The sequence below is a fragment of the Panthera onca genome, chromosome C2 (assembly GCF_046562875.1).
Source record: "Panthera onca isolate mPanOnc1 chromosome C2, mPanOnc1 haplotype 2, whole genome shotgun sequence".
In the NCBI taxonomy this organism is placed as follows: domain Eukaryota; kingdom Metazoa; phylum Chordata; class Mammalia; order Carnivora; family Felidae; genus Panthera; species Panthera onca.
Window position 1 is genome coordinate 72,121,538 of NC_138347.1, and position 27,068 is coordinate 72,148,605.

Consider the following 27,068-nt stretch of genomic DNA (forward strand, 5'->3'; position numbering starts at 1 on the left):
CGGGGTGGGGGGCCTTGCGCAGCCGCCCTCTCCCATCCCCCTGTCAGCACCGCAGGGCAGTTCCCTCTAAGATGCCTGCTCTTGCTAGTGCTGAGTCGCTGAGCAGCTTGCTCTCCATGTGACTTCAGTTTCCGTCCGTTCCTTCCGCAAGTGCTAAAATAATCTGATGCCCCAGGGAGAGGAGGCAGCCCAGCCCCGCGTTCGGCTGCTCTCGAGGAGTCCGAAGACCCGGGAGAGGATGCACCCCGCGGAGCCGCCTGGGCCTGCGGGAGCCGTGAGTATTTCCTGCGGGACGGCCCTGCTGGGGTGGGCGAGCTGGCGCGCGGCTGGGTGGTAGGAGGTCAGCGTCCGTGGCTCGCAGCTCGGGACTGACCGGGAAGTTGTGGCTTGCTGCATCCAAACGCCACCGCTTTTGTGCTCGGTTTGGGGGCCACAGCTCCGGGTAGGTGGAGAAACCTCCCTCTGAGAGCACTTACAGCCGAAAAAGGTGGTGTGGTGCAGTGAAAGCAATGAAGGCTTCGGATTCCTCCTTTGGGGGTTTGAGTCCTGGCTCTCTGGGGAGAACACTTGAGCCTCAGTTTCTTCATCTGTGAAATGGGAACACTAATGCTCCCTTCCTGGGCTGAGTGACGGGAGGAGGTGATAAGACTCTACTGTGAACACTCACCATGCTGAGTACTTGGACGGATCTCCTTTCCTGTCCCACGACGTGGATTGAGAATCACCATTTCACAGATGAAGGCACTGAGACTCATTTACAGCGACACATATTTATGGATGTCTTACATGTGTCGGTGCCTTCAAGGTATTGGGGATAGAACTTGAATAAGACAGGCAAAGCCCATTCCCCAGAGTTTTTGTCCTTGGGAAATTCTGTAGGGTGTTGTTACTCGGACCCACAGCTAGTAAGTATCAGAGGGAACCTAGATCCCAGGCTTTTCTGGCCTCTTGTCCAGTGCTCTTCTGTAGTAGCCCTGGTGGCCTATCCATGTGGGCCAGATTATAGAGGTTCAGTTTGTATCCCTGTGCACTTAGGAGCTGTCATAAGTAAGGAGCCACTGACCAGGCTTTACCCCAGAGAGAAGGTGGCCACGTGCCCAGCTATGGCTGGAACTATAGGAGGCTGAGCAGGATCTTAAGAATGGAGCCCCTGGAGAGGGCTAGTCCTGAGTGGTGCACTTCCAGGGGACCCCACTGGAGGTTTCTTCCCTGATGGGTGCAGCCTATTGGGGTCTGATGGGAGAAACATTCAGTACACAGAGCCGGCCCTGCGAGCCCCCATGTTGTGCCCCCTTCACCTACTGGCTGTGCTGCAGTAGACGCTGATGGTTTGCTGGGTTTTATAGCCCTGAGACTTATTTATTTTTCTTACACGCCCCATAGGTTTGTATATGTATGTCTGAGAGTTCCTAGGGTGATTAGAAAATCATGGGCCAAGAAAAAAAAAATAGAACAAAACAAAACCTTGATTATTGCCTTTAGGTTAAAAGAAAACAAAACAAAAGTCTGTTTCACAAAGAGGGTGCTTCATCTAGTGGGCGCCCTTAGAGGAACTTCATGAAAACCCATATAAACCTGATCCCACATAGTGCTTAAACCATTCATTCAAGAGCAGGGACTTCCCAAACAGAAGGCAGGGCCTGGGGTCTTTGGCCTGAGGCCTTTTTAGGAATGCACTGGCCTCTGTCGCTGTATTGTTTCTTCCTCACAGAAGAGTGATGCCAGTACCCGTTAAATTTTCATTCTGACTGCAGTGTGCATCCACACCACAAAGTGTAAACTAGACTCTTGGATGGACAACTAGATGTACCTCACGCTATCCTCAGACCCACATTATAACCACAGAAGTTAGGGGACAGTGGGCTTTCAACCATGACTGAAAAACCTTATCTTGCTCAGGACATGCTATATGCTCAGTGATGCTTACTGACATGCCTGGATATTAGTGACGAATCTTTTTTGCCTTTGATAGAACTTCTTTATTATACTCATTTCCCACCCCTCAAACTATTCTTCGCAACATCACTGATAAAATGTCATGTGCTCAATGTGTAGGGGCTTCTGGGCTAGGTGAGGGGATGATCTCTGAAAGCTCAGAGAGGAGAGGGAGGGAAAAAGGACACTGGCACTTGGATCTTGTCAAGCTTCACAAGCAACTGTAAACCTGAGTTCAGCGGTCTTTTAGTTAGAAATGACAAAAACCTAACTCAGCCTGGCTTCAGGGAAAAAAAAAATATTGTTTCAAATAAACAAAAAGCCTGTGTGAAATAGCTTCAGGCATGGCTGGGTCCAGGTGCTCAAACACTGCCAGCTTTGCCTTTTCCTGTTATTAGGCAGGTCCTAAAGTTGGTGGCAAAGATGATCCCATTCCTCCATGAATTCAAAGAACTGCAGCTCCAAGCTTAGTTCCCACAAGTTTGGCATCTGAAGGCAAGAACAGAAAGCCTCTTTCCCAATAGTTCTAACAACAGTCCTTCTCTTGATTGTCATGGGCTTGTCATCTGTGATGTACCCAATGTAAACCCATCACTGTGGTTAGGGAAATAGGGGGCTCTGATGGGCCTGGTCTGAGGCCTCGTGCATAGGCCCCTCCTTGGAGCCAGGGATTGAGGTCAAACCCAAACAAATGTGGGCTTCTTAAGAAAGGAAGGGGGTTTGTTGCATGACAATGGAAATGTACTTAACACTATTGAGTTTTACGTTTAAAAATGGTTAATGGGGCGCCTGGGTGGCTCAGTCAGTTGAGCGTCCAACTTCAGCTCAGGTCATAATCTCCCAGTTCATGGGTTCGAGCCCCGCATTGGGCTCTGTGCTGATAGCTCAAAGCCTGGAGCCTGCTTCAGATTCTGTGCCTCCCTCTCTCTGTCCCTCCCCACCCGATGAATAAACATTAAAAAAAATAATAAATAAAAATAAAAATGGTTAAGATGGTAAATTTTAGGCTATGAGTATTTTACAATTAAAAAGCAACAAAATAAAAAAGGAAGAAAAAGGAAGAGGTGGTTTCCTCAAAGGGGAATTGAGGAGATGTTACCAGAAGGAGAAATGAGTGTGGGTAGGAAAAACCAACTGATTTCCAGAGCAAATGGAGTCAGGTGCTGACACCAAAGCACATGTATCTTCTTGCTCTAATGCATGAGTGATTTCAGACCAACAAAGGGAATAAAGGAGGAAGTAGAACCCTGTCGTGTTCTCACCAGCGAGGTAGGCATAAGGAGCAGAGCTAGCGCCTATGATGGGCTGAATGTGGCCACAAAGCCCTGTGAGGACACAGGGATGCCCCACATCCAGCCCCGACCCAGAAGGTCGCTGTAGTCAGGTGCTAGCTGTGTGCCCCAAGAAACTTTCTGCTGCCACCTCCAAGAAAAAAAAAGAATCAGGAGGGGATTTCTCCACAGAAGATAGCACTTGGGGCTCTGTCTTTTTCCCTTGACTCTGTCCTTTTACCTTTTTACCTTGGGGCTCTGTCTTCTCAAGCAGGACCTAAATGTCTGAGGCAGCCCAGCACCCACAGTGCTGGCAGGGGCTCATCTTGATATGCACATCATGTTCTCCAGTAACTTCATGTCACTCCTTTCTAGATGTCAGGCTGGACACTGGTTCCTTCTGGTCCTTCCTGTTGTTACTCCTCGTCTAGACCAGCTATGGTCCCTTGGGTCTCTCCTGCCTTTCCAATGTCTCCTTGTGGGGTCCTACCAGATGCCAAGGCTGAGCTCTCTCTCTCAGGTCTTTCCTGGGTTGGCCCTGGGTCACCTCCTTCAGCTTTCAGACACGCTAATGGTCTCCTTATCACTGTCTAGGCTGACAGCTGTAGACCTCCTCGTGGGACTCTCCTGATGGCCTTTCTCTTGTTCTAGGTTCTCCAGACTTTCCCCAATCCCTGAACTGAAGCTTCCATTATATTTAGTAATACTGGCTTCTTGTTTCCTTCTAAATTCCCAGGTTTTTCCCAGGCTTTGTAGCTCCTTTTGCAAACCTGTAAAGGCCTTCACCTTTGTCATAGTTACACTTCATGGCATTGACAGGTTACCCACAGAAGACCATGGCCCCATGAACACTCAGGGGTACTTACTATTCAGAATATCAAACACTGTATGGCACAGGCACTGACCAATCGGAATGGACATTGTCATTAGAAGCAGAATCCTGGGGCCCATGTTGGGTCAGGTGTTAACCTCCCTGGCTGCTCGATCATGGTGGGGCCTGGAAGTTCCAAGAGAGTGGCCAGGCTCATGGGATACCTATTTGCCAACAAATAACAAACCTGTGCAACCCAGCTGAACATTCACTCGACATATATTCGTCCCAGGCAGGTGCACATCCAGCACCTCCTACCTGGGCCAGAACTTGGGTTTTGGCTTGTTGAACAATTGATTTGGGTCTTTCTGAGCCTTGGACTTCTTATCTATAAAATGGAGATAATAAGCAGGGACTTGAACATAGATTTTCATTCCAGTATTCATAGCAGTCTTATTCACAGTGGCCAAAAGGTGGAAATAACCCAAATGTCCATTGATGGGTGAATGGATAAACAAAATGTGATCTATACATACAATGGAATATTATTCAGCTATAAAAAGGAATGACATTCTCATACATGCTATGACATGGAGGGACTAGAAACCTGATGCTAAATGAAATAAGCCAGGCACAAAAGGGCAGATATTACATGATTCCACTTACACAAGGTACCTAGGGTAGGCAAATGTATAGATAAAGAAAGGACTGTGGGAGTACCTGCGTGGCTCAGTTGGTTAAGCATCCGACTTCGGCTCAGGTCATGATCTCACGGTTTGTGAGTTCAAGCCCCGTGTCTGGTTCTGTGTTGACAGCTCAGAGCCTAGAGCCTCCTTCAGGTTCTGTATCTCCCTCTCTCTCTGCCCCTCCTCCACTCATGCTGTCTCTGTCTCTCATAAATAAATAAACTTTAAAAAATTTTTAAAAAAGAAAAAGAAAAAAGAAAGAACTGTGGTTACTGGGAACTGAGGGGAGGGGGAATAGAGAGTTCCTGTTAAGTGGGTACCGAGTTTCCATTTGGGATGCTGGATAGGTCTGGAGAAGGATTATGGTGAGATCACAGGGCAAAGTGAATGTATTTAATGCTACTGAGTTGTACACTCAAAAAGGTTTAAAATGGTAGCTTCTATGGGTATTTTACCACAGTGAAAATGGAGATAGCAATGCCTATTTTATAGAACTGTTGTGAAGTACTAAATGAGATCCAAGGTCGGTAAGAAGACTTTGCAACTTCATGCTGTTATTGCTATTATTATTCAATAGTGTTAAGTTATAATCCAATTGTTTTGGCTTTATCCAAGAATCCCCTAAGAATCATTGGTATTGGGCACCTGGGTTGTTTATTCAGTGAAGGTCTTGGTTTCGGCTCAGGTCATGATCTCACCGTCCGTGAGTTTGAGCCCTGCATGGGGCTCCACGCTGACATTATGGAGCCTGCTTGGGATTCCCTCTCCCTCTCTTTTTGCTCCTCCCCCGCTTGCGGATGCGCTCTTTCTCTCTCAAAATAGATAAACTTGAGAAGAATATTATTTTAAAAATCATTGTTATTTTTGGCGGAGGGGATTTCTTCTCTTAAAATCACATTATTCCCATTCCTCTGTGAATTCAAATAAGTTGTAGTGAAAAAAAAATCAGCCTTAGAACAGGCAGCCACCTTGTCAGTGCAATTTGGGGGATTTTGAGAAAGACAAAAATCATCTCCCCTACCGTCCTGAACCTACACCATGAAAACTTTATTATATTTCATCATAACTGATATAAAAGAGCCTTGTATTAAAGAGCATATCCGTGTAAAGAGCTGTGAAGTGTAAGATATCCATTAAAGAGCAGTGTATTAAAGGGATATCAGTCACTTACACTGCAGTGTAGACAGCTTTCCTCCTAATTTTGAGGACTCTAAAGCAGTGATTGTCAAATCTTTTTTTTTTTTTTTAACAAGACAAACTTTTCTCCAAGTAGCTGACTTTGCAATCTCGATTAAATTAATTGGATTGATCTAGAAGGTTGAACAAGTAGTAGCTTCATTTTTTGTTAAATCGCTTGATATGCATTCTAAAGTTTTTAGGGGGAAGTATACTGATGACTGCAATCTATATCTTTTTTAAAAGTTTGTTTATTTATTTATTTACTTATTGAGAGAGCACAGGGGAGGGACAGAGAGAGGAAGAGAGAGGATCCCAAGCAGGCTCTGCACTGTCAGCACAGAGCCCAATGCAGGGCTCGAACTCACAAACCATGACATCATGACCTGAGCCGCAATCAAGAGTCCGACGCTTAACCCCAGTGAGCCACCTAGGCGCCCTGACTGCAGTCCATTTATAAATGCATCAAAAAATGAGACGACTTGAGCTCCTAGGTGGCTCAGTCAGTTAAGCATATGATTCTTGGTTTCAGCTCGGGTCATGATCTCACAACTCGTGAGTGCCAGGGCCATGTCGGGTTCTGTGCTGGCAGTGGGGAGCCTGTTTGGGATTCTCTGTCTCCCTTTCTCTTTGCCTCTGTCTCGCTTGTGCTCTCTCCATCTCTCTCTCTCTCTCTCTCTCTCTCTCTGTCTCTCTCTCAAAAGTAAAAAAACAAAAGATCTTAAAAAAAATAAGATGGACTGAAGGCTGGATAGAAGGATAGGTAGATCGATAGCTATGTGATAAAAACAAATATAGTAAAATGTTAATAGCACAATCTGTGTGATGGGTATACCAGCAATCACTGTCAAATTCTTTCAACTTTGCTGTGTGTTAAAAATTTTCACAATAAAATATTGGGGAAATGTCAAATTACTCACAATACCTGGTAACTGCTCATTTTGCTTTTCATAAACATAAAAATCAAATAACAAAAATATCAAAAAACTTCAATAAGAGCTGTAACTCTATGATATATTATTATGTTATATGGATTATTGGATCATTGCTCAACTGAACTATTAGAATGAGATGAGGAGGTGACATATGCACTGGGCCTTGAAGGATGAATAGGAGTTTGGCAGCTGGAGAAGACCAGAAAAAGGACCTTTCCCACAAAGGAAACAGTGTGTGAAAATATACAATTTAGTCATGGATAGCAAGTATCCCGGGTGGCTGGGGCTTGTGGCATTGGGTTGAATTTTGCTGGATTCACAGACTAGGTTTGAATCGCAGCTCTGACATTCTCTAACTATATGGCCTGAACCTTTGTGAGCCTCAGTTTACCATGTGTAAAATGAAGATGATAGCATTTATCTGCTAGGATTTTGTGAGGATTATTATATGTAAAGCACCTGGCATAGCGCTTATCCCAAGGTGAACCCTCAATAAACATTAGCTATCGCAATTGAGAGCCTGGGAAGCAATTTGACAGCTTGAATACCACCCCATTGAGCTGGTCCGTTGTCTGGAATCTACATCATTTCTTTCCTCAGTTGGGCTCTTTTTCAAGGGAACCAAGGTTGGAGGGGCGGAGGCAATATAGTTCCACTCTGGGCCATAAGCCTTGGTTCTCACCTATAACCCCTTCCCTGCCTATAGTCTCCCACAGACTTTGGGTGGTCTCTCCTCTTCCGAACATCTCCAGATCCACACTCCACAGCTCAGACGGATGGGAGAAGGTTCTGCCACTCTTCTGTTTTATTTATATCAGTATGAGCTCCCTGTTTGCACAGAGGAATTCTGCGTTTAATTCTGACATGACCTTCTCTTGCTAATGAAGTCTGCAACATTTCCTTATATTGACAAAGTTCTTCACACACATTCTCTCATTCGGTCCTGAAATAACCCTGTGAGGTCAGCAAGGCAGGTATTATTGTCACCTATGACCACATTGGAGTGTGAGAGAGAAACCTGTGATATTGAAAGGAAATGACAAGTTTGAAACTAATGCGTTGTTGGTAGGGTTCCTGTCCACAGAGATTACGTGGGTCTCTCCTAAACGAAGGTGACAACACATGCCCAGTACCACTAGCCATGTAAGAGCAAGGTGTTATGGCCCCAGTGGGAGCATATTTGCATTTTTTAAAACCTGTGGTCATGGAACAGGACAGAGCGAACTGACCTCCATTGGTTCTAAAGGGCTGACCCTGACCACATAGGGAAGCCGGCTGACTCATTTGTAGCCCTGAGGCCACAAAATCGGGCAGGATAGTGTTTAAGCAGCATTCCCTCCACACCGGCTGCCAGGAATTGGTTATAGGTAGAGCCCAAGAGAAGAAAAGCTGCTGTGGCCTCCAGCCTCCCTCCAGGCAGAGACAGAACCTAAGCCATTCCCGGATGAAGACCCTTCCCCCAAGAGTGGGTAAAGCTTGGCTGATCACGTGTGCTAGGCTGTGGTACAAACAAGAGATCTATCTGTATTTTAAACCAGTGCTTGGAAACCACTGCACGGTGTTCCCTGTGGCACCTTGTCCATATCATCCCATCTCTCTGGCCTGAGTGTTCTCATCTCTAAAATACTGGCGGGTAGTTCCTTCAGAAATGCTACAATTCTCCTGAAGAAAAAAAAAAAAGTCAGTTACTAGATTTGAACGAACATGCACGTGATAGAAGAGTCATGTGCAACAGAACTGTCCTTTCTCACATAAATTCTTGGGGCCACACATCCAAGGAGCATTCTAACAAATTCAAATGATACTCCTCGCTTATTTGTGCAGGGGATCACGAGTTCTAGAAGTGGGATCCGAGTTCTGGAAGCAAATGCAAGCGGAATTTGCACAACCAGCTGCTTACAAAGCAGTGAGCTCCCACCTTGGGTGTGTTTAATGCCACAGGCAGGTTGATTACCTGCCAAGGATGACACTTTAAAGATGACAAAGACTATTTTTGAACCTTCTTTTAAAACTTACCTTAATATAGTAGCAACCCTACCACACAGGCATTATGATTCCCATTTTACTGGGGAGGAAATCGAGGCCAAGAAATTGAGTGATGTACTGAAGGTCAGAGCCAGGCTTTGAACCTGTTCCATTTGTCCCCTTAGCCTGGACTCTTTCTTCACCCTTACAGTCACCTTTTTAGAAGCTGGACTAAGAACACGCAGCCCAAAATCTAAATCCCTGAGGCCCTCAAAAAGAAAAAGAATTTCTATAAAACAACTTAGTTATTTTAGTTATTAGTCAATGATATTTTTCCTCCATTAACTCCAAATATCCCTTTAAGCACACTTACAATAATTTCAATTTTAAGCACCTATAAGAAATTCTCTATTTTTGTGATATTTGTTAGGCTCTGATTATAACATATATTTGAATTTCAATTAATAGTATATCGATTCTATTCTTTTAAAACTTGTCTTGGGGCACCTGGGTGGCTCAGTTGGTTAAGTGTCCGACTTTGGCTTACGTCATGATCTTGTGGCTTGTGAGTTTGAGCCCTGCATTGGGCTCCATGCTGCTTGGGGATTCTCTCTCTCTGCCCCTCCCCTGCTGTCTCTCTCTCTCTCAAAATAAATAAATAAACTTAAAAAAAACTTGTCTGGATATAGTAATTGAAGTTGATTGTTGGAGAATTAGAAAACACTAAGAAACAAAAATACAGATGTGGAAAAAGTAAATATTAGGTGCAGTTCTCTCCACTGTTGAGATTCAGCTGTGTACCCTTTCAAGTATTTTCCATGCACATGCACATGAGTGCAGATTCCTTTAGCACACTTGGGATTATACCATACATTCTGTTTTGCATCTTCCTTTTTTTCTTAATATTTTATTATGACCATCTTTCCATGTCGCTAAATATATTGCCACTGAAACATTTTTTATTGTATCATATAGTTGTATCATAATGTATTTAGCCAATCCTTTCATTGTTGGACTTATAGATGGTTTCCGCTTTTTAAAATATTATCACTAATATCTCACTGAATATCTCAGTAAAAATATCTTTGCATACATTATAATTCCTTAGGATAAACCTCTAAGAGGGGAATGATTGAATCAAAAATAATCTACATTTTCAACGTCTTTGATAAATTTTGTAAAATTGTCCTTCAGAAAAAGTGTGCCAATTTTCCCTCCCACCTTCAGGGTCTAAGACGATGCTGGGGGTGATGGGGACTCAAAAGCTATTGTGTTGCCTATGTTTTAACAAGTTCATTACTAAGAGAGAAAGCCAGAGAAGCAAATTGTGAGGTCTGAATTCACACATCACAGTTCTAAATGCCATGTTGCCCCAATCCTCAGTATGCAAGTTCTTTTTTAGATGTGTTCACCATCTGAACATTGATTCTATGCAAAATATAGGAATGTACTAATTCAACCAAAGATTACAGCTGGTTCTTCACTTTTATGACTCTTCTTTATTTTCTTTCACATATAATACCGAAACCAAATTTTAAAAAATCTTTGGATTTAAAAGTCCACTGTTTGGACATTTATCCAAAGATATAGAAATAAGTCAATAAAGGCATGTGACTGTTCAACATTATTAGCCATTGGGGAAATGCAAGTTAAAATCACAAAGAAGCCACCTCACACCTACTAGGATGGCCGGAATACAAACGACAGAAAATAACCAGTGTTGATGAGCATGAGAAGGAAATGGAACACTCCTGCCCTGCTGGTGGGAATATAAAGTGTGCAGAAACTGGAAAACATTCTGGCAGTTCTTCAACGTCAAACAGAATTACAGTGTGACCCAGCAATTTCATTCCCAGTATGTATAGGCAAGAGAATTGAAAACATGGCCACACAAAGACTTGTACATGAATGTTCACAGATGCATTATTCATAATAGCCAAACGGTGGTAACAATTCAAATGTTCATCAGCTAATGAATTCATAAACGAATGTGGCAAGTTTGTCCGGACAATGAATATTATTCAGCCATAAAAAGGAAGGAAATACCGATTAATATGTGCTGCAACATGGATGAACTTCGAAAGCATTATTCTAACTGAGAGAAGACAGACACACATTGTATGATTCAATATACATAAAACATCCAGAATGTACAAATGCATAGAAATGGAAAGTAGACTAGTGTTTGCCAAGGGAGGGAGGAAGTGACTGCTAATGAGTAAAGGGTCTCATTTTGGGGTGTTGCAAATGTTCTGGAATTAAACAATGGTGATGGTTGCACAACGCTGCGAATACTAACCATTGGTGAATTACATAGTATGTGAATTATGTATCAATTTTTAAAGTATATCTGTGGCTTATTTGCAGGAAAAGAGAGCACAGAGTATCTTTAAACCTTTTTTAGACATGTTTGTTTGATAGCTAGTTATCAAAGTAATCCAAACTCACTGTTCAAAAGTTGAATAGTTTTTATCTTGAATTTATGTGTTTGTTGCTTATTTATTTATTTATTCATTCATTCATTAACTTACTTACTTATTGCCTCAATCAGAAGGACTCCCCCCCCCCCCCCCCCCGCCTTCTCATCTTGAATTTAAAGTTTGAATCAATGGGGCACCTGGCTGGCTTAGTCAGTTAGAGCATGTGACTCTTAATCTTGAGGTTGTGAGTTTGAGCCCCACATTGGATGTAGAGATTACTTGAAAATAAAATCTCAAACAAATCAAAACAACAACAAAAAACCAACATAAAGTTTGAGCCAAAATGTCATTCTTGCTTTTCTTTTTTTTTTCCTTCCTTCCCTTTCTTCTTTCCTTTTCCAGACTACATTTTAAGCAATAAATATATCTTGCTAAACCATTTGCTTGGTGTCAGTACAATTTCTCCAAGCAAAAGTCTTGCAAATCAAGTTAGTTTTATGTGCAGATTCTTATAAAACAGAAATAATGTCTACAGTCATCTAACATGATGATTTGTCAGTACTCAAAATAAGTCAGTTTTCCTGTAACAAGAATCTAATTAGTTTTGGAGTGCACTTTTTAAAAAATTTATTTTGAAAGAGAGTGGGGGAGGGACAGAGAGAGAGAGAGAGAATCCCAAGTCAACTCCATGCTGTCAGTGCAGAACCCACCTGGAGGCTGGATCCCATTAACTGTGAGATCATGACCTGAGCAGAAATCAAGAGTTGGTCACTCAACTGACTGAGCCACCCAGGTGCCCCTAGAGTGCACTTTTAAAAACCATTTGTGTTTTTATGTGTTAATTTTTCATAACTTTTAGCTTTAAGTTTATTTATTTATTTTGAGAGAGACAAAGAGAGCGCACGTGCATGCAGGAGCATGCAAGTGGGGGAGGGGCAGAGAGAGACTCCCAAGCAGGCTCCACACTGTCAGCCGAACTCAATAGTCAGACGCTTAACCGACCAAGCCACCCAGGTGCCCCCATAACTTTTATCTTTGAAGCCGTTTCTAACTTACAGAAAAATTGCAACACAACTAAAAGAATGCCCATAAATTCTTCACCTCTGTTCACCAATTGTTAAACATTTTGTCATATTTGTTTTCTTTCCCTCTCTCTCTCTATTTATTAAATATATATATATATATATATATATATATATATATATATATATTTCTGAATGATTTGAGAATAATGTTGCAGACATTATGCCCCTTTACTTCTAAATAATATAGTGGGTTTTTTTTCTAAGTATAAGGATAGTCTCTTACATAAATGTAATCAAAATCCAGACATTTAACTGGATCTCCACCATAAAACTGTTATTTTCACCTTTGCAAAATTAGTAACTAATCTGTAGAGAGATAGTTTAAGACTACTGTCTTGTTTCCCAACAAATTTTTGCTCTTCAGTTTTCCTTTTCCTTGATAAGTCTTGCCTATGGATTGCACTTGGAAAAATACATTGCTAGCTTTCAGATTTCAGCCACTGTCTCTAATTTTCAGGTAGCATCATGAACCTTGCATGCATCTATTGTCCAGTTTTATCCTTTGGGTTTAAAACTTATTAAAGAGCAAGTCCTATTTTAGTTGGCTCCTTTTTGTTGGCAAGATGCAACAGTAGGGCCAGCCTTTGAGGGGTGTTGTGGGGTACTATCATGAGAAAACATGGAGGTTGGAAATGGATCTGACCCTGCAGAGAACCATCAGGAACCCTAGAGGCAGCCTCAGAGCCCATTCTCACCACCCAGCCTGGAGGGCCCATCCTCCTGTCATTCTTCCTATCCTCCCTTCTCTGATCTCTGTTGAGATGAATGTTGACTGTTTTCATTCTTTTCTGTTAACACACCTTGTCATCTGACTCATAGCTTCTGCTTCCTCACAGCAAGATCCCTCAAAAATTCAATTCTACCTTCTCTCTGTGGCTTTTAGTTCCAATTTCCACTGCCAATGACCTAATTGTCTCCCTTGTCTCTGCATTGGGATCACACATAGGGTGCTGGCTGCATGTAAGGATTGACCTCGTCTGGTCAGATGCTTCCCCAAGATTCTATTAGCTTGTTGGAGGTGGAGGTGGAGGGATAGGTAGAGATGGAGGTGAGGTCATGTGTCTCCCTTGAGGGCTGCCTCGCCAGAGGGACTGTAGGTGTGGTGGACAGAGCTATCGACCTGGACAGTGGAAGTTATATTAGTACATCAGGTCAGAACACGTGATCTACCACTCTAGGGCTCTTTTCAGATAGGAGAGAAGCAGCCTGGAAGCTCTTATTTGAATGTCAAATGTTCCAGTTTTCAGGATATCTTTAAGGTTGGTGTGTATGTGCATTTTTAACTTAACAAATGTTTACTGAACACCTTTCTGAGAAGAATATTTGAAAAATATATGTTCCAGAAAATGCTGGGACAGAAAATTACCATAATTCTCCCTCTCCCTTTAGAAACCCCAACATTTATTTCATTTTCCCTATTAATTTTTATTTTGAAAAATTTCAAACTCACCGGAAGGTTAAAAGAAAGTATCATGCTAAATTTATCAGTTGGTAATATTTTCTTTAATTTTCTTCCTTCCTCTCTCCCTCCCTTTCTCTCTCTTTCTCTCTCAGGCCATTTGAAAGTAGGTTATATAAGTTGTAGACATCATGAAACTTCACCCCTAAATACTTCAGCATGCATTTCCCAAGAATAAGAGCACTTTCCTACATGACCAAAAAATCATCACCGCACCTAAGAAAATCAGCAATAATTCGATAGTATCATTTGTACATAATACCATCTGAAAGCACATTATTCAGTACACATATTACCTCAGTTGTCTCAAATTTTTCTTTTAGAGATTTTTAAAAATCTAAAATCCACTCAAGGTACATGCATTACACTTGGTTATTATGCTCCTTTTTTTTTTTTTATGTTTATTTATTTATTTTGAGAGACTGAGAGAGCGTGAGAGGGGGAAGGCAGAGAGAGAGGGAAAGAGAATCCCAAGCAGGTTCCACACTGCCAGCGCAGACCCCGATGTGGGGCTCAGCCTCACGAACTGCAAGATCATGACCTGAGCCGAAATCACGAATGGATGCTTAACCGACTGAGCCACCCAGAAGCCCATTAAGCTTCTTACTCACTTGTAATCAAACCTCCCCCTTTTCTCCTCCACTGCCTTTTTTTTTTTTTAATTAAAAAAGTTTTTTTAATGTTTATTTATTTTTGAGAGAGAGAGAGAGACAGACAGACAGACAGATCACAAGCAGGGGGAGGGGTAGAGAGAGACAGAGACACAGAATCTGAAGCAGGCTCCAGGCTCTGAGCTGTCAGCACAGAGCCCAGTGCGGGGCTTGAACTCACCCACTGTGAGATCATGATCTGAGCTGAAGTCGGATGCCACCCAGGCGCCACACCTCCACTGCCTTTCTTTCTGTTTCAAGACTTTGACTTCTTTGAAGGGCCCAAGCCAGTTGTCTTATAGGATGATGTATAGCCTGGATCTGTCTGATTGTCCCCTCATGACTGGGTCCAGGGCAAACATTTTTGGCAAGCGTACTGCCAAGATGGGGCTCTGTGTTTCCCAGCGTGCCACATCTGGAGGCTCAGAGTTTCAGGTATTCTCACTATGGGAGATGCTAAGTTTGAACATTTGGTGAGGGCTCAAGTCACTTCAATTTTTTGCTACGATCAAAGAGACCAAAGCTGTTTGCCTGGGGCTTTCAAATACTTCTTGGTAGTAGGAATGATTTGAAGTGTTCACAGACTGGTGTTTCTGTTTTTTATTATCTATTCTCTGTGGTGTGTGACCAGCTGCCCTTCCCTCTCTCCCAGGACCCCAGGTGGGATTTGCTCTTTTCTTTTTAAACAAAGGCAGACTCCCTTCCTGTGGAACCCTCTAGCTAGCAACTGTACCTTTCTTCAAGGGTCTCAACATCACACATTCACACCCACGCTCTGCCTCTAGAGATTTCCTCCCCTCAGGCCAGTCCATAAATATTTGTTTCTGAGACCGGTACCTCTGAGAGTTACTATCTTTCTCCAAAGTCCTCTTTCTTTAAAGCATTTTCAGCTATTTGATTACTTTGAGGAGGAAATTCTTAATGACATGCTAATGTATGTATCACATTCTTAACACTGATCGCGCCTTTAGCAAAGAGCGTGCAGTGTGCAGTGGCAGCTCTGGGGGCAGCGGCTAGAGTAGCAGCGGTGACAGGAGGTGGGGAGGTGAGAGTGTGGGAGTGAGGTGATATTCGGGGTGCCCCTGAATGTTAGAAATCCAGCATCCTTGCCTGAAAATGAAGCGGAGCTCTCCCACATTCATGTCAGGGTTACTACTTAGCATTCCCAAACTTTTCGTACGAGGAGATCTTTTTACGGACAAAAATACCTGTAGATTAGCCTTTACTTGTGGTTGTGTTTCACTCCCAGCTGGTTAAAACGTTACATCATGACAGAAAGCTACTTGAAATTAATAACACTTAAAAAAAAAAAGTTTTATTTTTTTTTGATTAATACAGGAAAATCGACATGCATTTGGAAAACAAGCAGTGTACATATATGTTTAAGTGTTAGGGGGGGTCTAATAATACTAAGTGTGCTGCTGCACCCCTGGATGATTTTGATTTTTGTGAGGACAGGGACATGGAAATTTCAGGACTTCCAGAAGCAGAGACCAGTCAAAAGATTTCACTCACCCTCTCCTTCTGTCCTTCGTAAAAGCAAGCAATCTCCCACACGTCCCCTTGCTGAAGCCATTCTTTGGCCTGCATGCCGCCACCTTCTTCCACTAAAGCCGTCCTGAGCCCAGAACTGATGTGGTCACGGGGATGGATATGGAAAGCGCTCACCCAGCATACAGTCAAGCTGCTGCTGGCAGGATCGGGACACCCTGTCCAAAAGGAGTAAATGTTCCCACCCCTTTCAGCCCACTGGGCCACCTACTCAGTCTTCTTTGACCTTACTTGGCTCATTGAAGCAGGACCTTTTCCCTCCTACCTTGTGGAAATAGAAAAAGCAAACAAGCACACTTTCTAAAACAAGGAGGAACTTTTACAGCTGATGTGCATTCTTCTTCCTCACTGTTCGTGTTCTCTTGCTGTAGAATACAGTCTCGATTCATGTTGTTTTTGTGAAGTGGATCGGTTTTCACCACTTATTTATATTCATACTAGGTATGAACAGAGAAAAAATAGACAAAAAGCCATATTGTATTTCTGCCTGAAAAGGAACACTGTGTAGGGTAGCCTGGCTGGCTCAGTCAGAAGAGCACGAGACTCTTGATCTCAGGGTCGTAAGTTTGAGCCCCACATTTGGCACAGAGATTACTTAAAATAAATAAATAAACTTGTTTTTTTTAAAAAAGGAACACTGTATGCACATGGGATTGATGTGGGTTGAGTCACAGTTTTCCATGATAGCCGATTAGAATGCATAGTCTCAAGACCATTGGTTGCATAGGGGATGCCATTAAGCATCGGAGGTCCTGATATTTCAAGGACTTCTAAGAGAGGTTTGTGATGACTGGACACAAACAGAATAGTTAGAAGATAAAGAAGAAATGTAAATTCAATACTACGAGGACTTCACTCTAACAGAAGGGTAGGATTTATAATCTCAATATCTCCAACTCAAATGTGTTACAGACACAGTACAGTACTCACGTCCTGCTAGCACCCGAGTCAATAGTGCCTTGTCTTTGAAAGCTTTTCACTGATTAGAAGCTGACAATCTCTGGCATTAGCCATGATCAGGAAAACCATGACTGGATAAGACATAGACAGACCTTATAGAAATTATTAACTGAATAAAAGAATGTAGGATTGTAGATTCTATATAGAAGAGAACCGGACTTACCATTTGCTGCCTCTACACTTAGAAGGAACTCTTCAATTTTGTTACCTGGCTTAAGAAGATACGAGCTGAGTCTGTTAATGCCATCTGCCTCTCATGTCAGGATCTCAGCTTTCATATAGGGGAGTTTCCCAGTGGTTACCCGGACCAGGAGACGTCATACTTATTCAGATCCTACTTAGGGAATGATTTGCAGTTTCTTATGGCTCCATTTCCTCTGTGGCTCCTCAGTGGTCATAGTCCATGAAATGGAAACCATGAATCCAGGACCTTTTAATTATAGTGAGGGGAGGTTCCAGGTTACCTCATTTAAATTATTAATTTCAAACGGCGCCTGGGTAGCTCAGTCGGTTAAGCTTCTGACTTTGGCTCAGGTTATCATCTCACAGTTTGCGAGTTGGAGCCCCGTTTCGGCCTCTATGCTGACAGCTCAGAGCCTGGAGCCTACTTTGGATTCTGTGTCTCCCTCTCTCTCTGCCCTCCCTCACTTGCGCTCTGTCTCTCTCTCTCTCTCTCTCAAAAATAAACATTAAAATTTTTTTTAAAGTATTAATGCCACACTCATGTGTCCTCCATTATAATTATTTTCCTTTCACTTCCCTTTCTCTACCCAAAGTGTAGTTGAGGTGATTTGGCTTAAAAAATGGATGTATTTTCTAGAAGATGCCAGAGAGATTGGAGTGAAGTGGGACAGTTACTTATTTGCCACAAGCTTAGATGCTCTCTTATAGCTCACCCAACTAAGGTTAATTGTGAGGAGGGGAAGCAGTCCTGTGCACACAGCAGAGGGTTCATGCGATTTCCAGTGAGATTTGCCATCCAAACTCATCTTGTACTCTTTGCAGCTCCATGGCTCTGAGGAATCCTTCTGCATACTCTTGGAATAGCGTTTCTCAACCTGACTGGTTAAGAGAGAATAAAAAGCCTTTTATTCTTTTCAGGGTCACTATATACCTTTTTTGTTCAGGACTGATCCAAAGCCATTCTCACTTACATCATTGTATCTGCCAGGGTCCAACCAAGAAACAGAAACATCCAGATTATTTGTTAAAGAGAAGATTTAGTGCAGGAAATTGGCTACACATGAAGAGGCTAAGAAGCTAACCAGCAAATAGACAATCAACCCAGAGGTTAGCAATTTCAGGAAGCTATGATCTTCACTAGTAGGGGAAGGATAAAGTAGGGAAAGGATGGTGTTACTAGAGTCTAGGAGTCACCAATAGAAACTCAAGGACTTCTCAGTCCAAGGCAGGGAGAGATGGAAAGATTCAGTCCTCCTTCTGCTGTCTAACTTCCCATAGTTCCTCCCATTGACCAAACCAGCTGGAGGCCAGCTGACACCCAGAGCTTGGGAAATAGGCTTCAGAAGTCAGTTCCCTATGATACAGAGCAGGGTAAGGCATCTATCTGAGGACAAACAGCTCTCAACCAGCATAGTCTTCTGTTACTGGGAATTAACCTTGTTCTGGAATTTATTAACATAGAATTTTTAATGCAATCTTCCTGCATACCTTTCACACACCAGTTGGTATAATGATATATTCATTCTTACATCCAGATTTTTCATTCTTTTCCCTTCTTTGTGTAACTTGAATTACCTTGGAGATGACACGTAACAGCCACTCAACCAGCTCAATGGTGTTTGAAACTCATAAATAATAATTATGTCATTAACTACCTTCACAGTTAATGAAGCACTTTCACATATACTGGTTGATCTCATAAAAACTCTGAATAGTTATTATTATCCCCATTTTATGGATATCGGAGTCTTGGAGACTTTATATGAATTGCTTGGAGGCTTTATATGAATTGAAAAACAAATCCTGGAGCCAGAATTCAAACCCTGGTCTGTCTGGCTCTAAATCTGATAATTTTTCCACGCTGCCTCATGAAAGAAGGAGTTGCCCAGAGGGAACAACAGTAGTTTTTCTGGGCTGGTTGGCTGATTTTAGGAGGAAGGAGAAAATATATTTTAAATTTGCAAAAATTTTCTCATTGACCCAGAAATTAAAATTATGCTAGGGCATGACTTCGGGCCTATCTAACATTCCAGTCTAAAGAATTATATTCTCCCTGAAGAAATCACAATCTTTCCCTGTACATATCTAGATTTGGCATTTCAGTATAAATTGAAATGGCTGTTCTAGAAGGGTCATTGTCACAGCAGCATGTACCATCCCAAGCCTGACAGAGGAGGTGAGGGAGGAAGGCAGTGGGGAAAGTCCTTGGTTTCCATTTCCCTGTCTGTTTTCAATAAAATATAGGACACCCAGTGAAATTTGAATGTCAGGTAAACAATGAATTTCTTTAGTGTAATTATGTCCCAAATATTGCATGGGACATATTTGCACTAAAAAGTTATTTATTGTTTATCTTACATTCAAATGGCATCTCGTAATTTGCTAAGTCTGGCAGCCTTATTTCCAGTTGGGCAGTGATCCCAAGGTTGTTTTGTGTGTGTGTGTGTGTGTGTGTGTGTGTCCTGTGCAGATCCTAAGGACAAAGCCCATATGGCTCTGCTTCTGCCATCTGTGCCCTGTACATGCCATGAGGTAGTACTTCCTGCACAGGTGCAGAAATGGAAGGAGGGCCGGGAAGGGGATTCCCAGTGTCCAGCAAATACCGATGAATTCTCAATTGGAGGTTCCCTTTGTGGTAAGGAGCGCTGACCTGACCTGAAGTGAAGGTTAAAGTTAATTTACCTGGTTTCGCTTTGCTTTTCTGTTAGTCTGTTTTCACTGGTGAGTATTAAAATCTGACCATGAAGTTAAAGTTAGCCTCAGAGATGTGTAAACTTATTCAAAGAAAGAGGAAGAGGAAGGGGCCCAAGATGGCCTGGGTGTGTGAGGCAGAAAGGTCTGTGGGTCCCATGGAATGGGCGAGGAGGTTCATTTCAGTGCTGGTGCTGCTGGCCTAGGAGAAGCCTAGGGAGCAGGCCCTGTGGTCCCTTCTGGGGAGATGTCAAGGAGAGGATGGAGCAGAAGAAATGCTGGGGCCAGGCACTTGCATCTGTTTGTGAGGAAGCAGAGCTGAGAAAGGAATGTCACTGGGCTCTAAGCCCTCCCAATAGGAGGGCAGTCAGTTCAACAGCACCCTCAGGGAGAGAAATTATGCTGGTTACTCATCCTGGAGCTCAGGGAAGGGGACCTCGGTGGGGGCTGCTCTCAGCCCTGCTACTAAGTTGATCTGGAACCTTAAATAAGCCCTTAGTGTCTCTGGGCCTTTGAATGTTCTCCTGTAAAAATGCAATGGCAGAGAATATAATATATTTCCATTATGGTTTTGCTTAGTTCTAAAATTACATTGGTATATGTATAATTTTAAGCCTTCTCATGGTTCCTGTTCTGTGTTCACTGGCCAGGTAAGAGGGCTGGCAACCACACCTCATCAATAATCCTTATTATACCTGAAGATTACTTTTCATTTGCCCCTTAGTTTTTTTCTCTTATTCAGGCAAACTATCAAAGTCCTTTTTTGCAAAAGGTTATATTCAAATGAGTCAAAACCAATGAGACCTACCCTCCGAAAAGCCTCATGTCAACACAGCAATTAGTAACTCTACAGGACCAGAAGCTACAATTAGTATTTCAATCCCAGTTCACCATTCTTTTGTTCATTCATTCATTCATTCATGCAGCAAATATTTACTGAGTTCAGGCAATGCATCAGGCAGATTTGAGCTTTGGGAGGAAAACTTCAACAGAACTACAAAATGTGGCAAACTCTGGGTGACCTGAGATCCGGTTCCTCAAGTCCTTTGCCTCTCTCTTCTGTTGGTGGGCTCTTAGAAGTTTCAGTATTCAGCCACCTGTCCATCAAGTGGTAGAGGCAAAACAAAAATAAGTTCTTGTCAACAGTTGTAGTGAAAGGTTGAAAGTGTTGGCTAACTTGAGGTATTTGAATGATCTGTGGGTTTCCACCTCCTGATAGCTGTGGGCCTCTAAGACCAGACATAGCTGGGAACTGGCTCCTTCTACCAAGAGTGCAAAGCAGCCCTCTGGGATGTCCTTCTCTTACTCACTTCTTCCTTGCCCTCTGTTCACAGTGCTGCACTTGAGATGGAGTTACTGCCCCTCTGGCTGTGCCTGGGTTTTCACTTCTTGACAGTGGAATGGAGGAATCAAAGTGGAATGGCCACAGCAGCTTCCCAAGGGGGCTGCGAGTTGGTGAGTTTTCCAGGAAACTCTGTCTGTTGGTTTTGTTCTGACAAGGTCTGGTCTATTGGAAGACTGATGTATTGTCAGTCAAAGAAGGCAGGGAATGAAAGAGTCTGAATCACTCTGTAGCTGCCTAGCATGAGGCCATGTGCAAGCTGCTCCTTAACCAAAGGTTCAGATGACACCTGAGAAAGACCAGGCAGTCCCTGCCTATCTTCCTCATACCTGCTGAAGCCAGGAGGCCCCAGAGACAGGCACAGGTTAGTCACCTGAAACAAGAGCACCCTGTTAAAAATCTGGATGATTGAGCTCTACTAATGGTATCAGAATCCCCGAGTAGGGCGTAGTAAAATTGGATAAGCCCTGACTCAGAGCTTGTATATGAGCCAATAGCAAATGCTCAAACAGCTGTACTGCAGAGCAACATTCTTGATCACATTCAGGCTGAAGACGATCAAGGGAGTGGATATCTGAGCTTTTACAGTTTACCCTCTCCAGGGCTTTCAGCCTCTATCTGGAAACAGACCTGGCTCATAACAACTGGGCGCATTTCTGGAAAATTTCCCCCTTGCCTATAAGTCAAAAGTCTGCTTGAGAAACATATATTTCATAAACATTCCTTGAGTCCTATTATATACTAGGTACTAGAAAGACAAATTGGATGTCGGGGTTAATACCTACAATCAGAATTGTATTCTTAAAGCTGATAAATTTTAAAAACCCAGTTGGTCATGGTTCTTAACCACCTTTAGTAACCTCTGACCACTATGCTGTAGTATACTCTAGTACAGAGTGGGGGTTATGAGCCAGACCAGGTTTAAATCCCAGCTTGGGGCACCTGGGTGGCTAAGTCGGTTAAGCGTCTGACTTCAGTTCAGATGGTGATCTCACAGTTTGTGGGTTCGAGCCCTGCGATGGGCTCTGCGCTAACAGCTCAGAGCCTGAAGCCTGCTTCAGATTCTGTGTCTCCCTCTCTCTCTGCCCCTCCCCTGCTCGTGCTCTGTCTCTCTGTGTCTCTCTCAAAAGTAAATAAACATTAAAAAAAATTGAAATCCCGGTTACTAGCTGGTGACATTGGTGGGGGGGGGGCACTCTGTGTCTCAGTTTCCTCATCTGTAAAATATAGAATAGTGGCACCAACCAATAATACCATAACACTGCATTGCTATGATGATTAAATGAGCTAGTGTATATAAAGCACTCAGAACAGGGCCTTGTTTGTACTAAGAGCTATGTGTTTTATCTGTCATTATTGTTGTTAGTCTCTGTTACTACAGACTTCCATTAATTCCTTACAGAGGCTATTAAAAATTAACTTCAGGGCCGCCTGGGTGGCTCAGCTGGTGAAGCATCTAAATCTTGATTTTTGGCTCAGGTCATGATCTCATGGTTCATGGGATTGAGCCCCACATCGGGCTCTGTGCTGACAGCTCTCTCTCTCTCTCAAAATAAATAAATAAATATTTAAAAACAACATTTAAAGGTTAACTTCACAGTAGCTAAATCAAGAGGGAATCAGAAAGTATGAGTTCTTTGATAGCCTTTCAGGGTTCAGGCTAGACTGCCTGTCTGACCCTCTCCAGCCTGGTGGGCAAGAGCAGGGGTCAGCTGCCAGGGGGTTCAAAGAGTGGATCACCCATGGCTCTTGGAAGGCTGAGAGTTTGAGGGTCCAGGTATCTCCGGTGCCCCGCCTTGCCTAAGCCACATGTTATCATAAAGTGGACATGGTGAGATTTTCTTGGGCTCTGACAGCCACCTGGTCCTTTTGCAGCTCTTTGGTGGGGCCACAGGGAATTGCAGAGGTTGACCCCATGCTTACAGCAGCTGTGGTGAGACAGGCTCTCATGGCTTGAGGAAAGCCCCTCACCACAACATTCTCCAGAGAGTCCCTGTCAGGGGCAGACCAACACTTACACAAATAAAGAAATGCACCTTGTTTCTGCATGGAGGGATTCAATTTTGTAAAGATGTCAGTTATCCCCCAATTAACCCATAATTGTAATGTAATCCCTGTCAAAATTCCAAAGATTTTTGAGGGGAGGGGAAGTGTGAAAGGAAGTTGGCAAATTCACTCTGACATTCATCTAGAAATTAAAAACAACTCAAACGTGCAACAACAGAGATTAATTAATCAGATCTTGCTAATCATTATAGCTAACATTTATTAAGCACTTATGTGCCGGGTTGTGTATTAAGTGTTTTTACGTAAACAATCACAAGGAAAAAAAAAAGCCCTTATGAGAAAATTACAAGTATAACTTCCATGTTACAGGTGGAGTAATGAAGGTCCTGACTAGTCAGGTAACCAGCCCAAAGTCACCCATTTGATAAAAAGCAGAACCAAACTGGACTGACCCTAGAACTCTTGCCTTTGACCACCGTGCTATTCATGCAACAAACTGATATAGAGTTATATAACAGGATGTGATCAAATGTATTTTTATTGCCAAGACGCTATGTCTATACATATTATCAAAGGTGGTAAAAGTAGATCACTGGACAGTTTGCGGAGTATGGTCTCATTAAAAAACTTTTTTTTCAACAATCATTGACTTTGTCCTACTGACCAATCCTGGGAAAGGAATGTCATTATTCTTCTATCTGATCACTTAAAACTTTTTTCCTGGACACCTGACACCCTGTGACTGATTGTTTTTGCCAGTCTTGTAGAACATTGCGGTGCGTTAAAGCATCCTAAGGCCTGTGTGACCTCTGCTATGAGAACAGGGTCGTCCCATCCATCCTGCCTCCTTATGTTGCACAGTTGTGGTAGAACACATCCAGGAAGAGCACTGACTTGGGCATTAGAAGTTCTGGACTCCTGTCCCTGCAATGCCACTGGCTCTTCGCTTCTCTCCAGACCCCACTTCTCTGTACAATTCAGGGTGATGTTGAGGACTAAAGTCCTTCTAAGCTGTAATATTTATCAACCCAGAATGTAGAGGAGCGTCCCAGGCAAAACTCCTTTGGGTGACATGAAGATGCCACAGCATGTTGGCTGTTTTGTGCTAACCCTGTTGGACACACAGGTGTTAGGGTAATAGCGATAACAATACAATAGCGACCGTTTACATTAACGGTGTTTGCTGTGTGTCAGGCTCTGTGCAGCCTCTCACCTAATCTCACTGCAATCCTCTGGGCTAGCTACTCTCTATCTTCATCTCCGTTTTTTCAGAGGCAATAACAGACTTAGGTTAAGTTACTTGCCCAAGGTCACGTAGGAAACAAATGGCAGAGGTGGGATTCAAACCCTGATTCAAACCGGCAGACAGCCCTGGTCCTCAGTCCTTCTCACAGTTGAAACCAAACTGCAAGCACAGTTGTCACCACGCAGAACCCACGACACAGGTGCTCAGATTTTCTCTGACGTGAGGTGTGTTTTAAGTGAGGCCTGGAACTCAGCTCCTAGCTGACTATTTCAATGTGAAGGTAAAGAACCAAGAAAAGTTCCCTTTTGTTCCACATTTTCCTAGCCTTTTTTTTTTTTTTTAATTATGATCTCTAGAGTCACTCTCAGAAGCTGCGGTAAAAGTCAAGTGAATGAGTCACATTTCTGTACATAAACTTGTCTGCCTCGGAGGCCCTCCTCCCTGCTGACCAGTGTCTGTCTGATCCTAGGTTGATGGAGTAGCCAATTGCCGAGGGCAGAACCTTGCATCAGTGCCCAGCGATCTCCCTCCCTACTCCCAGATGCTCATCCTGGATGCCAACCCGCTTAAGATCCTGTGGAACCATTCCCTCCAGCACTACCCTCTCCTGGAGAGCCTCAGTCTGCACAGGTGCCACCTGGAGTGCATCGGCCGCGGTGCCTTCCAAGGGCAGGCCCGTCTGCGCAGCCTGGAGCTGCCCGACAACTCCCTCTCAGAGAACTACAAGGAGACAGCGGCTGCCTTCCACCACCTGCAGGCCCTGCAGAGGCTGGACTTGTCAGGGAACTCCCTGACAGAAGACATGGTGGCCCTCATGCTCCAGAACCTCTCTTCGCTGGAGGCTGTGTCCCTGGCGAGGAACACCATCATGAGGCTCGACGACTCTGTCTTTGAGGGCCTGGGGCACCTCAGGGAGCTGGATTTGCAGAGAAACTACATCTTTGAGATTGAGGGTGGCGCTTTCGATGGCTTGACTGAGCTGAGACACCTCAACCTGGCCTATAACAACCTCCCTTGCATCGTGGACTTCAGCCTCACACAGCTACGGTTCCTCAACGTCAGCTACAACGTCCTGGAATGGTTCCTGGCGTCAGGGGGAGAGGCTGCCTTTGAGCTGGAGACGCTGGACCTCTCCCACAATCAGCTGCTCTTTTTCCCACTCTTGCCCCAGTGCAGCAAGTTGCACACGCTCCTGCTGCGGGACAACAACATGGGCTTCTATGGGGACCTGTACAACACCTCTTCGCCGCGGGAGATGGTGGCCCAGTTCCTCCTTGTGGATGGCAATGTGACCAACATCACCACTGTCAACCTCTGGGAAGAGTTTGCGTCCAGCGACCTTGCGGACCTACACTTCCTGGATATGAGCCAAAACCAGTTCCAATACCTGCCTGATGGCTTCCTAAAGAAAATGCCTTCCCTCTCCCACCTGAACCTCAACCAGAATTGCCTGATGACGCTCCACATCCGAGAGCACGAGCCCCCAGGGGCGCTCACTGAGCTGGACCTGAGCCAGAACCAGCTGTCAGAGCTGCACTTGGCCCCGGGGCTCCCTGGCTGCCTGAGGAGCCTCCGGTCATTCAACTTGAGCTCCAATCAGCTCATGGGTATCCCCACTGGCCTTTTTGCTGATGCCAGTAACCTCACTACAATTGACATGAGCCACAATCAGATCTCACTTTGTCCCCAGCCGGCTGGCTTGGACCTCCCGGCCCCCCCAAGCTGTGTGGATTTTAGGAACGTGGCGTCTTTGAGGAGCCTCTCTCTCAAGGGCTGCGGGCTGGGGGCATTACAAGACTGCTCGTTCCAGGGGACTGCCCTCACCCACTTAGACCTGTCTGGCAACTGGGGGGTTCTGAATGGGACCGTCGCCCCTCTCCGGGGTATCGCCCCCACGTTACAGGTCCTGTCTCTGAGGAATGTGGGCCTCAGTTCTAGCTTCAGGGAGTTGGACTTCTCTGGGTTTGGGAATCTGAGAGACTTGGATCTGTCAGGGAATTCTTTGACCAGTTTCCCACGGTTCAGGGGCAGCCTGGCCCTGCAGACCCTGGATCTCCGCCGAAACTCGCTCACAGCCCTTCCCCAGGGGGCCGTGTCTGAGCAGCTCACGAGAAGTCTGCGGACCATCTACCTCAGTCAGAATCCGTATGACTGCTGTGGGGTGGAGGGCTGGGGGTCCCTGCAGCGCCTGCACGCCATTGCCGATTCGGCCATGGTCACTTGCAACCTCTCCTCCAAGGTCATTCGCCTGATTGAGCTGCCCGGAGGCGTGCCTCAGGACTGCAAATGGGAGCGGGTGGACATGGGCCTGCTGTACCTCGTGCTCATTCTTCCCAGCTGCCTCACCCTGCTGGTGGCCTGCACCGTCATCTTCCTCACTTTCAAGAAGCCCCTGCTTCAGGTCATCAAGAGCCGCTGCCACTGGTCTTCCATATACTGACCTGGCCACGTGCCATGGTTAGAAATGGGGTCTGTGCGTGGAAGAACCCTTTCTCTGCCAGATTTCCGGATCTGACGCAGAGAACAAATCCAGTGAATTGAGGTTTAGGTGAAAGTTTAAAATGTTTCCAGCCCTTAGTTGCCCCACGTTCTTCTTCCATCGTTGTGAATCATCCTCATCATCCTGGTAAAATATTTATTAAGTGATGTTCTGTGAAAATAAAACACGTGTCTCATAAATATTTTTTAAATCAAA

General features: G+C 44.1%; 1 protein-coding gene across 2 annotated transcripts; it reads left to right on the forward strand.

The window, feature by feature from the left end:
* On the forward strand, positions 1-27,068 carry NRROS (negative regulator of reactive oxygen species). Of its 2 annotated transcripts, XM_060639629.2 has the most exons (3): positions 177-274; positions 21,113-21,233; positions 24,843-27,068. In XM_060639629.2, exons 2-3 carry the CDS (start codon positions 21,126-21,128, stop codon positions 26,811-26,813), a joined length of 2,079 nt encoding a protein of 692 aa, XP_060495612.1. In that variant the 5' UTR covers positions 177-274; positions 21,113-21,125; the 3' UTR covers positions 26,814-27,068. The 2 variants fall into 2 exon arrangements, with proteins under 2 accessions (XP_060495613.1, XP_060495612.1); XM_060639630.3 differs by lacking the exon at positions 21,113-21,233 and having other exon boundaries at positions 1-274.